The sequence below is a fragment of the Triturus cristatus genome, chromosome 9 (assembly GCF_964204655.1).
Source record: "Triturus cristatus chromosome 9, aTriCri1.1, whole genome shotgun sequence".
In the NCBI taxonomy this organism is placed as follows: domain Eukaryota; kingdom Metazoa; phylum Chordata; class Amphibia; order Caudata; family Salamandridae; genus Triturus; species Triturus cristatus.
Genome location: NC_140592.1, coordinates 1004079416 through 1004093068, shown reverse-complemented (window position 1 = coordinate 1004093068; position 13653 = coordinate 1004079416). Strand labels below are relative to the sequence as shown.

The 13653-nt window shown below is 46.9% G+C and overlaps 2 protein-coding genes across 3 annotated transcripts in view; one reads left to right on the top strand and one right to left on the bottom strand.

Moving 5' to 3' along the window:
- ALKBH1 (alkB homolog 1, histone H2A dioxygenase) overlaps positions 1 to 13653 on the bottom strand; it is a 48896-nt gene that overhangs the window by 28285 nt on the left and 6958 nt on the right. The gene's annotated exons all lie outside the window — the stretch shown is intronic.
- SLIRP (SRA stem-loop interacting RNA binding protein) overlaps positions 11882 to 13653 on the top strand; it is a 31627-nt gene continuing 29855 nt past the window's right edge. Inside the window, exon 1 of one of the 2 annotated variants that reach the window (XM_085626632.1) lies at positions 11882 to 12136. In XM_085626632.1, coding sequence (XP_085482758.1) covers positions 11983 to 12136 — 154 coding nt within the window. In that variant the 5' untranslated portion in view covers positions 11882 to 11982. The remainder of the gene's footprint in view (positions 12137 to 13653) is intronic. The other variant, XM_085626633.1, reaches the window with a different exon arrangement.

Here is a 13653-nt window from a genome sequence, read left to right as displayed (position 1 = left end):
CATACAGGATCCATGCAGGACCTGTGGAGCATCAAGGACAACCGAAGATATCTCCCTTGGAGTGAAGGTGTCACTCCCCTGCATTCACAGGCACCACAACACTGCTGTCCGAACTGCTGACCCTGAGCTCCTATGAACTCCAAAGGCTTCAGCAACACAGGAGGTGTGTTTCTACATCCCTTGAGGCCCGAGCTGCCCTCTCACCAAGTTTGAGGTCAAAATCCCTCGTGGGGGCTGCAATTCCCGAACCCCTGTGCACTGCGAGCATTTGCAAGTGCATATGCTTGTTGACATTTCCCGAACAAGTGCATTGGGCTCTGAGTAGCCCCAACCTCTGGCACCATTTCCTACCAAGAACTTCGAGCTCCTTGCACAGAGTGCTCGTGGGGCTGTTGTTTGGTGAAATCGCTCGAGGTCATCTCGCGACTCCTGTGCCTCCGGCCTGTGGGTCCATTTGAGGGTCAACTTTGCTCTTCTTGGGCTCCCCTGGTTGCTCCAGGCTGGTCCTGACTCCCCTGTGCTTGTTGAGTCTCCTGGACCTTGCTGGTCCAAATGGTACACATCTTTGACCTTCTGCGTGGGTTCCTGTTGCCAAGGCTTGTTGGTGCTCCCACCGGACAACGACCCCTCAGCACTCGACAAATTTCGTGGGACAGCTCGTATCCGGCTTCTGGTCGTCCTCGACGTCTCCTGGTCCCCATAGCTGCAGATTCAAGGACTCCAACGCACCTGAAGCACCCGACATTGATGGGCATTCGTCTACCGAGCCCCTGGTCACTCTGGTTTCATGTACTGTTCGACAAGAATCCACCTTTGGATTCCAACTGACACTTTTCTTCCTTCCAGCAACGGCTCTTCTTTGAAGTCCTCCATTGGGTTCAACGGGCGGTTTCCGACGCTCTTCAGACCATCTTCCCTGGGATAGGTAACTTGGGTACCTTAGTATCCATGGGTGGGGTGGCTCTCCAATCTTCTTCCTTCCACGGGGTTTCTTTGAAGTCCACTGGGAAGGGGAAACTCTAAAACTTCAACCTCGACTTTCCCATAGAACTGTACGGAGCACACAGTCGTGTTCCCACACTGCACCCGTACACCTTGGGGTCCCAGTGATTCTACGTCCTCTCGACACTATCTTGACTCGAGTCGTGGTTCTTATACCACTTTCTTAGTATATGGTTTGGTCCCCCGCCTGGTTCCCACTGTGTATTAGTGTTATTTACCGTCATTTCAGTGCTTACAAATTGTGTGCTTTGTGATTATCTCCTTGTAGGAGATACTGTGTCGTACTAGACAGTGTTAAATTAATAAATCCATAGTTTTATAAGTACTCTGTGTTTCTCCTTTCATTTAACCAATACCATAAGATTGCATTCTGGTAAAACAAGCTGCCTAACATTCCTTCAAGACTAAGGCTGAAGGCTGCTCTCCACAGTTACCACTTGGATAGCTTTCTAAGGTTATCTTTGACCTCTTAAATCACCAAAAGGGTTGTTTTGACTGGTGCAAGGTGCCCACTTTAATTAGTGGACAGCATATACCAGGCAAACTTCTCATATAATCCAACACATAATTTACTTTGTAAAAGGGCGTCAGATATCCTAATGCATGATGCATAGATTTACTAAAAGAAGGTCTATTAAGTAACGTTGTCAAGGAACAAGTCATTTTCTCTTCACTGCTTTTCTTGTTACAAGATTGTTGTTCTATTCATTCTTTAGTTAAGTTGCCAATGAATTTGATTTGCTACAAGACACCTAAACCTGACATTTTTTAAATGCTTTCGCACATATTTATTTTAAGTGCCCACACATCATCGACATCTGCTTATGACCAGTAGATCTATCTCCGTTGCAGCAACTTGCTAAACAAGCACTGGCAAAGCCAAAATGTTTCACCTATGCGAGACCTATTTATTAACTTTGTCAACTTTTTTTTTTCTTTTTAGACATGTTGCACGGAAGCGCGGGCTGCTATGCAACATGGCCTAAAGTTAACAAAATAGCGCTATGATGCGGCCAGCATTGAATGCGTCATTTCGCTTTTTTTCCTTCAAACATTGTTACACAGCAGCTCGCGCTGCTGTGCAACATGGCCTAAAGTAAAGAAGATAACACTATGACGCAGCCAGCACTGACTGCATCATTTAGCTTTTTTTCTTCAAACTATGTTACAAAGCAGCCCCGCTGCTGTGCAATATGTTTAAAAAAAGAGCTTGGGGTGGGAGGAGGGAGGGAATAGAAAAAACAGATAGCAGGTGGGGGGGAAGCAACACCTGGTATGTGCGCAGGAGGAAGCAAGAAGTGGAAGGTCACAGGCTACAAATAGAAAGATGTGATAGGTCCATGATCCATTGCAGGGACAGAAGCACTAGGGAGAAAGCAGGAGGAGGAGAGCCGCCAGGAGGAAGCAGAAGGCATGATCAATAACAAGCAAGGAAAATGAGTGAGCCAACCAATGGTAAGTAATAGGTGGGCTTTAAGCCCGTTTTCAATCTTTTTTTTTTTTTATTAACAATAGATTTCACTGGCAGCGCAAGCGCACGGTTTATGCGAAACCTATAAAGGGCGAGCTAACAAATCAAAATGATCTCTTCCAAAATCCTATCTCATTTTCTAGGCTGCTCTGAGAGCTGGTCCATGACTTGGCTCTTTGATGCACACTCAACTCTGATTTCCCGCTTCTCTCCTTCATTTTCTTTGACCAGTTTAACCTTCCTTCCAGCTTTAATTGTGATCACCGTTCATTCTGCCATTCAACCTCACATCATTTGACTGATTAAGGCAGGCCCAAATTCTTTCAAAATATTGTACACCATCTTGCTTCCACCTATCTAAATATACTGTCAACAAATATTAACATAAAATGTTGATACACTTATTGGCTGCCAATATCACTGTGCATGGAAGTGCAGCTTCAAAACTGATTTACTCGTTTTCACAAACAACAGAAAGCAGTGGATTGAAACCCTCTCCAAATAACTAAATGTCTCTGTTCTCTTTGATATTCCATAAAGTTGAAAGCTGATTCCTCTTCACTACTTTTGATGGGTAACCTTTCCATTTCCCTTGTTAATAATGGCAAGATTATGCTTCAATCGACTGATGAGAACCCTGCTATACTTGACTCGCTCAGTCTCTCCTTCATGTGTTTAATGACCCATTACCTAATACCAGCTCTCTGTTGACCCTTACTCCTTGTCCTACTGACCCTGAAGTCTCTTCTACGCTGCCCTAATCACCTCCCCACTACAGACGTCATCAAACAGGACCTCTTCTGTTGAAGCTTTTTCCTGGAAACCTTACCGTCCTCCATCCAAGGTGGTCACAATGGCTTCACACCAATTCATAAAGGTCTGAAAAAAACAACTCTGAATTCACCCCCACCTCTTTGAGAAGGTGACCAGTTAGGGTAGGCAATGCAGTGTGGGAAATGAACAGTTCTCTTTGGTATCACCCAACCCCTCCTACAGCTCCTTTCACATCTACTCCCCTTCTCTCATGTTGTTCATAGTGCAATCGTACAACTATATAAAATTCCACTGGGATACCTACTTTCCATTACCTTACTCCCAATCATTCTTCCAAAGTCTCATCTCACAACCTACGTCCAAAACCACCCCCTTCATCCTTTGCCTGTCTGCCACCTTCTTTCCCTCCGTCCCTTTGCTCTCTAACTCATGCTTTAGATAATCTTCCAACTTTTGCTGCAACAAATCATGTGTTGTATCATCCTGATCTCATACCTGCTAATTAGGGGTATCAAGATAGGAGACTGGAACGAGGCCCTCCTTTCCTCGTTCCCTCGCATTGACAAGACAAACATATTCATGACTGAAACTTAAATACTAAAGTATCAAAAGGTCTTACGGTTCCAAAATCTAACTCGTGTCTCGACATCCCAAACTCACTGGTTCATCTATACATTATATTTGATATTCTTACTTATATCTTTAACCACAACACTATGGAATAATCACTCCCCTCTTCCTGTAAGAAAATACACCTTCTTACTGATTCTGAAATTTGTGAACTCCTTTAGAGTTATGATCACCAGCTACTTGTCCTCAACATTTGCATCGACAAGGCCCTGTCTACATTTTCATTCCTATGATGACAGACCACCTTTCACCAAGCACCTCCTTGAGAAGGTTGATCATAATAAAATTGCTAGGGTCTCTATTGGTCCTTCATTTACACTCTTCTCCAAAACTGTTGACCCCTTATTACGATGTGTTATACAACTATCAGTCAGCTGTGAAGCATAGGCACAAGCTGACTGACACCATCATCGCCTTTGAGCTTGACCGACTTGTTTTTACTGAGACTTGCCTGACAGGACACCTCACAGCATACCATGAAACGCTTTCTCCCACCACATTAAGGATTGTTAGAGGGGATTGTGAAGATAAGCATGGTTGGTGGAAGAATTGCTGTAATTCTTAAGAACTCTATATAACTGACTCATACTGATCAGTAGCCATCATTCCAATGGTTGTTCATGGAAATCCCTTAAAGAAAGTTTACCAAAATTAGATATCACATAGTACATAATTTCCTGCAAAACAATAACACTTTTCTGTAGGAATGTATAGAGCATTTCATAAATCAGGATTGGTCTCATATTTCAACATTTTTCTTGGAAACAACCTTCAGTGAGGAGATTCTCAGTGCTATGGTGTTCATATTATCCCTCCTCCTCAGGTTCTAATGATGTTTCCTATTTTTTTTTCAAAACTCTTTTTTATTGAGTCATCAGATAAAGTAATCACACATATTACAAAAAAATGCAAGTATACATTAATCAGTATATCGGTTTCCATGCAGGTGACTACTATATAGCATTTATAAAGCAAGAAAATAAACCATTCAGGTCTGTAAACGACAGTCCCTAACATGCGTAACATCTGTGTCTTATACCGAAAAGCAAAACACTGGTCATGCCCATCAAGCCCCTCCATATATGTCATATCTGGTGTAATTACATTACAGTCCCGTGAGATATCCCTATATGGTTTCAACTTCTGCAGGTTGTGGTGGAGGCGGTTCCAATAAGAGACCCCTAAAATACGCCCATTGTTTCCATATTTTAAATTGTTTCTGCGGGCAACCCGGTGCTTTAAAAATAGGCTGTTCCTGCCCAATACACCAGTCAAGGCCTGCCCTCCAAGCGCTCAATTTAGGTGGAGCCGGATCTTTCCACACCCTTGCTATATCCCTTTTTGCTAGAGTAATCCCCAAGAACAATAAATGCGTTTTATAGATATTACCCCCAATTTCATCTGTGCTATGCAGAAGAACAAGCTTCGGAGAGAGAGGTATGTCCCAGCCTAGTACTGTGGATAAGCAATGAGTGACCCCCCTCAAAAACCTGCCCAGTGTGGTACAACCCTAAATTGTATGCAGAAGTGTACCTTCTTCGCTGCCACATAGCAGGCACATAGGGGAATCTATCAGCCCCACCCTCCATAGTCGGTATCTGGTAAAGTAGGCACGATGTAGATACTTAAATCGGATAAGTCTGAGACGGGATGCAATTGCGGCGCATCTCAGGAATTCCAGGGCTTCTGTCCAATCATCACTATTTAGGGGACCCAAGTCTATCTGTCATTTCTCCCGAAGGGAATCTAATGTTGTGGAAAGGTTTGTCACTAATGTTTGGAAGGGGAAGGCGGAGGAGGGGGGATTGCAGTTTGGAGACATGGGAAAAGAGCCTTGAATGATGTAATGATAGTTCCCATTATTTGTACCTATGAACAGTGTAGCCATGACCCCTTATTTTTATACGACCAGGTGGCTCAGACCCCTGCGTGGATCCAACTAAAATGGACATTTTATTTGTACAACTGCCATATATGTTATTGTGCTTTGTCATCAAGGGTGCATCGTGTATTCATGCTTTGTTTGAAGTTTGTTTTATTCTTCCCAAAAAAATTTTAAATACTTATTTAAAAAAAAAAAATGTTTAGTAGATCTTTGGGGTTTTATGATCTCCTAAATCCCCCATAAAAGCCTTCACCTCAATAGGGTTAAATTCTGCAAGGGATTCTAGGTGTGTAATATATGGGGTAGGGCATGTCTCAATTGCATGCATGTATAAAATTGTGTAAGTGGCATGGCATATTCATGTCTGAGCTCTTGGTAGGATCTCATCGTGGTGCCATGCATGACATTTCCCAGCATGGATATTCCTATATCATCCCATTATTTGAACCCTACTAGTGCGGACACTTGTGGCATAAGGCCGCTCTGCCAAAGGGGGGTCTCCTTTGTCAACCGCCTCCACCACCCCATCTTGCGCAGCAAAACCATCCACACACTGAAAACCACATGTGTAGCAGGTGGTAGCTTCCGCAGCTCTTTCGGCGTGTATAGTAGTTTGGGTGGCAATACAACCCCCATAAGCCATCTCTCTACCGAATAGGCCGGGTCATTGCTAATCCCATACCACCAGTCGTTCAAAACCAAGAGGTGGGATGCTGTATGATATGATTGAATATCAGGAGTCGCTATACCTCCACAATAGGTTGCTTGAAAGCACGTTTTAAGTGGTACTCTAGCGGCCTGATCCTGCCACAGAAAGTGGCTCAACCTGGAGTTAAACTGCCGGAACCAGGAGATTGCTATCTGAAAAGGGTGGTTCTGCAGTTGGTAGAGAAGGCGAAGGAGAGACACCATTTTGAATATTGCTGATCTACCCAGTAAGGAAAGGGGAATACGTGCCCAAGACTCCATCTCCGTCTGAGTGCGCATCCAGACGAGGGCAATGTTCTTATTCCACGACACTGATTGAGTGTCCAAGATGTAAACCCCAAGATATTTCAGTCCTGTTGTGGCCAATATTACTTCCGCTGTCCAGGTGTCATATCTGAGCCACCACAGATGGGCAGAGAATTCATTTCTTAGCGTTCATATACAAGGCAGAATGTTAACCAAAAATCTACATAATGCGGAGAGTACGAGGTCCCGTACGATGCGGATCCATGAGGAAAAACAGGACATCGTCCGCATACAGGGCGATCCGATCTGAAAATCCCCCGGCCATTTGAAGCCCCTCACCTGTGTGTCAATTCAAACCAATGAGGCTAGCGGTTCCATAGCTAAGGCAAATAAATACGGGGAGAGGGGGTACCCCTGCCGGGTGCCACGTCCTATAGAGAACGGATCTGATGTTGCACCGGCCCCTTTAACCCTTTAACCGAGACCGAGAGGTCAGTATATAATGGTCTAATATAGGACATGGGCCTATGTTTAAGCACTGTAAAAGAGCAAACAAGTAGGTACAACCCAGCGAGTCAAATGCTCTAACTATATGGGCCAGCAACAGAGCTGCCGGGCCCTCCAGGTGATTAATTGCCGCTACCGCATTACGTACCCATTGAATATTGTGACGGGTCACCCGATGGGGCATAAAGCGGGCCTGATCATGATGGACCAGTTCCGACATGTAAGGGAGGATGCGATTAGCCAAGGCTTTAGTCAATAATTTGGCCTCCAAATTAAGCAATGAAATAGGGCGGTACGAAGAGTGTTGATCTGGAGGTCGGCCAGGTTTAGGGAAAACCGTGATTTCGGCGTGTCGCCAGTCTGGCTGGAGTCTCCCCTCCTCGAGGGCCACATGGATCACTTCCAAATAATGAGGAAGGAATTGCGATTGGAACGATTTTAAAAAACTCACACGGGAAGCCGTTCGAGCCTGGTGATTTACCAGAGCACAAATCGACCAGGGCTGCACTCAGCTCCTCGATTGTCAGTGGGACATCAAGATCCGCCGGTGCTGCATCTGATATGGCCTTTGGGGGTAAGTCGTCAAGATATTGGTGAATCAGGGGTTCCGGTAGGACGTCATTGGGGACATAAAGCTCTGCATAATAATCCGCAAAGCTAGAAGCAATTTGAGTAGGATCTGAGAGTGTTTGACCGTCATTACCAAGACTAACCGATATGCTTACTGGCCCAAGCGGTGTAGAAGGGAACTTGATTTATCGCCCCATTGATAAATTCTACTGCGGGAAGCCAGCCAAGCCTGTCTGGCCTCATCACGCAGCGTGTCAGCATAGGTTTGTTGCAGAAGAAACAGTTGGGGACGAGTCTGCCCGCCGTCCACATCCCTACAACTCCGCTCCAATTCCAGCAGCTAGGCCTCGGTCCGAAGATGATGTTTCTTATTTAGCGATGAATAAGCAAGTCAAGCAATTGAATGTTTAGTTTGATTATTTTTTTCTCTTTCAGAAGTGGTCAAAAGCACAAGTGATATCAAAAGTATGGCTCAAGGGAGGCAGCTTAGTCAAAAAGAAAGAGGATGAAAAGGCTTTGTTATCTCAAAATATGGATGGTCATTCTTGCTTTTTGGAAGTATGTGACATGACAAGGACATTGTTTTTTTGTTAAGTTAAAGACGTGTGACATGTAGCCTTTCATGCGTGGCCAAACACAGATCGGATTCAGGCGGGACACTCCCGATTTTCACAGCTTTATTTTCGCTATCTCTCATCTGAAATTGACTCTGCTTCAATAAAAGTCAACGAGGAAAATCTTTTCTTCCTATTTTTATTCAAAATATCCCACTTTTCTGTTCTAAAATATTGTCATTTATGAACTATCTGTTTCTATTGGCTGTTATGTTTTTCATTAACAAAGTGAACTACAATACTTGCCTTTGTGTCCCTCATAGAATTAAAACTTTCACACTCGAAAGCTAGGAAATTTTGCATACCTCAGCTCAGCATCATTGCACTCAGTATTGCATACCTGCCAACATTTTGGTAGAGAAATGTGAGAGATTTTTTTTTAAATAATCTGGAGATTGTATTTCTTCCACTGACTTCTATTGCGGCTTTCATCTGAACTATTGGCATGTGTGGGACTTGCAAGTGTGCTGCATCAGGACTGGATATGAGAAATGCAAATATATGTTTTTTCCATCCCTGTCAGGAGCAAAGAGGCATCGCTATGGCAGACAGAGAAAGTGTGACAAAAATGTTGTGCACTTGCTTGCAGGACCAGGTTACGGGCAGTGCATAATCTGAGTAACACAAGCGACGTCCCCCTAGGAATCGGGGTTTTGCATGCAGGAATAGGGAGGCGGGAGACTACCCTTGAATTCAGTAGTCTCCCGCCTGAATTGGGAGGGTTGGCATGTATGGTGTAAGGGTTAGGCCCCTACGCCCTCATGCAGGACGAATGACCACACAGACACCAAGAGTATGGTACTGGAACTGGCCCAGGGCACATACGCCCTGCCCCTTTTATTAGCAGGGTCATCTGCCGGGTGGCATCTGTCATGGATGGGTGTGGGGTGGGTGTAGAGGCCAGCCCTCGGGGAGTGGCTTGTTACATAGGATATATGCTTGAACACTAGACTGTGCCCAGCATATCACTACATCCCTCCCAAATGTTATTGAAAAAGAAAAAAACAAAGCCCAACCTGTGGGAAAGAACAAACAACAAAACAAAACACCACAGAGTCTCTTCAGGCAGTCTGCATGGGCACTATTGCTCTGTACCACCTGGTCTCACGGTATTGGCGTCTATTTACACAGTTCATTGGGATGTGGTACACTAGGAGCAGTGGTGGAGTCCACTGCAGAGATATCTTTGAGAACGCCCTATCTCCATGGATGGCCAACCTGCAAATATGGAGAACAACAGTGCGGTGGTTGAGAGTCTTCCTCGACCGCCATGGTGCTTCCCAGTAACTACTGGTGGATGAGTTTCAGACATCTCTCTCGTGCCAGGGCTCCTCTCTCACAGGAATTTCCCCGAGGGTCTTTCTGCTGGGCTGCCAGAGAACTGTGTGGGGCCTCTCGTAGACTACACAAAGGAGTCACTGAGGAACTGCCATCAGGACCACATCCAAGTCGCTTGTACAGGCACAAAGGGCGGTTGTCTAAGGGTCTGTGCGCTCTGGCCATCAGGACTCGGGTGTACCGGCATCTCCTAGATAGTCTTTGAATAACCAGTTTCTGTCAGCGACCTCAGTGCTTCCTGGTGCCTGTTGTGGAGCTGCTACAGATGCATCTCTCGTGTCGGGATTCCCTCTCACTGGAATTTCCTGAGGCCGTGCCCGTGGATTGACATGGGCCTGTGTGGATTGTTCTGAGCCTCTTATAGGGCCAACAGAGGTCACTGAGGAAGTCTGAACAGGACCACGACTAAGTCTCTCGTGCAACCCCATAGGTGGATGCTAAAAATAGTTGAGTATGCTCTCTTCAGCAGGCTTCCGGTTCACTGGTTATAACAGACGGTTTCTGGGTGGCCAGTCTCCCATGACACCAGGGACGCCTTGTTACTCTCAAGGTGTTTCTCAGACATAGTGCCCCACGGTGGATGGGCGGTGCTCCTTAGGTGGTTCTAGTGATGCACTTGACAACAATTACAATTTCTGATAACTGTCAGTGATCTTCTGTGACTGGTCTATTACACTCTTTTCTCTCCTCTTCCTTCCTGTTTTTCTTTGCAATATGGTTCTGTGGCCTCGTGCCACTCTCATCTGCTCATCACTATTACATGTGACGTGGCATCATGCCACTCTTCTCCTTTTTTCCCTTTTTCTTTGTGATGTAGCATTATGACATCTTGCCACTCTCTTCTTCCTTATGCTCTTCCACAACATGGCATTGTGCCAGGCTCATCTCCCATTTGACCAGGCATCTTGATGTGATGTGCACTTCACATACCTAGGACTGATTCTCTTCTGTCTCCTGACCAGGCCTCTCACTGTGACCTTCTCTTCACGGCGACCTCCATGGTTTTGTACAGTCCTCTCTATAGGACCTGACTCTTGTCCTGTTGGTAGGACATGACTCTTTCCTCGTAGATCTCTCACAGGTCTTCTTTCTCCTCACTGACTGCTCCCAAGTCATGCCCCTTCCTTCAGGGATCTTCTTGGTTCTCCACTCCATTGCTAAAGGGTCACTGCTTGCGCCTCTGGGCTACGCCATCGAGGCACTTGTCCTGCCCAAACGCAGGCATGTTTGTCGAGCTCGGTCACTCCATGTGACATGGTTGGTGGGCCAACAGTGGCCAATCTGTGCTGGGGTGGCCGACTGGTGCAGCCTCTGCATCTTACTCTCAGAGCGTTCTCTCCCTCTCCAAGGCTGCTGCCCTGTTGTCAGATTTTGCGGTGCAGCCCTCTGCGCACCTCTGACCACATGCTCTCAGTCTTTCTCCGCAGGCCACTTCTTCTGGCACTTTGCGTGGCCGTTCTTCTGGTTTGCACAGGTGTCTGTTCACCACTGCCGGCATGATCTACTCTTCTTGCAGTGCGATCAGATAGCCACTGGGGGGCACGCGCACCGTGAATGTTGTCCTCGTGCCTTTCGTGGATTTGCAGGCTTGGGGCTTGGCGACCTCTGGTTCCATTACCTTGGCTTTCAACTGACTCTTGGCAGCTCTCTTGGCTGGGGCAGCTTTGGGCTTCTTGTGGCTATTTATGGGGGTTCCCAGTCTCTCTCCTGTCCATGTGCCAAGGACAGGCAACCACTAGAGGGCATATGCTGCATTGCAGTTCTCGCTGGGTCAGTTTCTGTTTCCTCCCTGACCACAAGCTGCTGCCTTGAAGTCTATCTTCTGGGGAAACACAAACCTAGAGTTTTACTAGCAGGCAGCTTTTTTCCATCCGCTGACTCTGTGCTGGAGGCAGCATATGTAAACCCATTCAGAATGCCTCTTTTATAACAATCTAGGGTTCTGTGTTCTTTGGAACCATGTAGTGAAGCTGACCCAGTCTTTCTTTATTCAACCGGACATGCTGCGTGCAGTGCGGGTAACAGCCACTAGGTGGCACTGCAGCATTATTCCTAGGTCCTGGCAGCTTTCCGGAAGCTGCAGAACTCTTCGCTCCCTCCCTCTCTCCGACAGGGCTTTCCCTCTTCAGGGAACTAAGCACGCTGCTGCCGGGATACACTGCAGCAAAGGGAAATCACAGCACAGGGCACCAACCAGGCCCACTTCCACGCTATCCCGTGTCTCCATTAACGTCCAAATGCCAGGCCAATCTACGGCAGCCTCCTCGATCTTGCCGGCCACACCATGCTCCCTTCTTCTACTTGCAAGGACTTATAAACGGCTACGGGAAGGAGCGCTTCCCGGATGGCCGCCGTACCTCCTTCAGGCATCACATGATGTACCGCACCCAGGTTAGGCGGGACGCAGACGTGTGGGGATGAGGGCAGAGGGGGCAGCCGCTCTGCGCTTTTCTGAGATATACCCAGTGCTTACTGGGCTATCGCGGGAGTCAAATGTTTCCTAGGTTCAGGCAACAGTCCTACACCGGAAGGCTCTTCATCCTCCTTTCTTCCCGGGACGGCCGGTGGCAGGCGACGTACCTTGCGAGTGCCTCAGCAAACAGGGGAACGTGCACGCACAGTCCCAGTCTCTGCCGTACCATGAGGGATGTCCTGGGCATGTAAACTGGGGTGGCATGGTGAGCAAAAGACTGATGGATTTAACCCAGATCTCTTGACTGGGGGTGAATGTTTTGTTCTGCATTCCGTCCATCAATTGTGTGTCTTTTGCTTTCTCACCCTAAGTGCGCCAGGTATGCTCAGACGTGAGTCCTGGGCTCACTGTGCCACTGGAATCAAGCTATCCTGGCTGAAGAGGGGTGAAACCCCGAAACCGGTCCTAGGATGCTTGTTTCCGATCCAGGGAGGAACTGGCTTGGCAGTTTGGGCTGGACTGTTCCCATGAGGCACAGGGTCAAGACTGATTTGCATATAGCCAGGTCTAAACTGGGGTAGCATGGTGAGCAAAAGAATGATGGATTTAACCCAGATCTCTTGACTGGGGCTGAATGTTTTGATTTGTTCTGCATTCCGTCCATCAATTGCGTGTCTTTTGCTTTCTCGCCCTAAGTGCGCCAGGTATGCTCAGACGTGTGTCCTGGGCTCACTGTGCCACTGGAATCAAGCTATCCTGGCTGAAGAGGGGTGAAACCCCGAAACCGGTCCTAGGATGCTGGTTTCCGATCCAGGGAGGACCTGGCTTGGCAGTTCGGGCTGGACTGTTCCCATGAGGCACAGGGTCAAGACTGATTTGCATATAGCCAGGTCTAAACTGGGGTAGCATGGTGAGCAAAAGAATGATGGATTTAACCCAGATCTCTTGACTGGGGGTGAATGTTTTGATTTGTTCTGCATTCCGTCCATCAATTGCGTGTCTTTTGCTTTCTCGCCCTAAGTGCGCCAGGTATGCTCAGACGTGAGTCCTGGGCTCACTGTGCCACTGGAATCAAGCTATCCTGGCTGAAGAGGGGTGAAACCCCGAAACCGGTCCTAGGATGCTTGTTTCCGATCCAGGGAGGACCTGGCTTGGCAGTTCGGGCTGGACTGTTCCCATGAGGCACAGGGTCAAGACTGATTTGCATATAGCCAGGTCTAAACTAGGGTGGCATGGTGAGCAAAAGCATGATGGATTTAACCCAGATCTCTTGACTGGGGGTGAATGTTTTGTTCTGCATTCTGTCCATCAATTGTGTGTCTTTTGCATAGCAGAGTACAGCAGCACTTGTTGCAACCAGACTGAGCAGGAAGGTGGCGATAGTGATGCTGTAGCACAGCACGTGGGATCAAGGTTTAGTAATGAGGGCAACAACGAATGTACGCGTTTCTAAAATACATGTACTGAATGCCCTGTCTGCCTGCATGAATGCTTA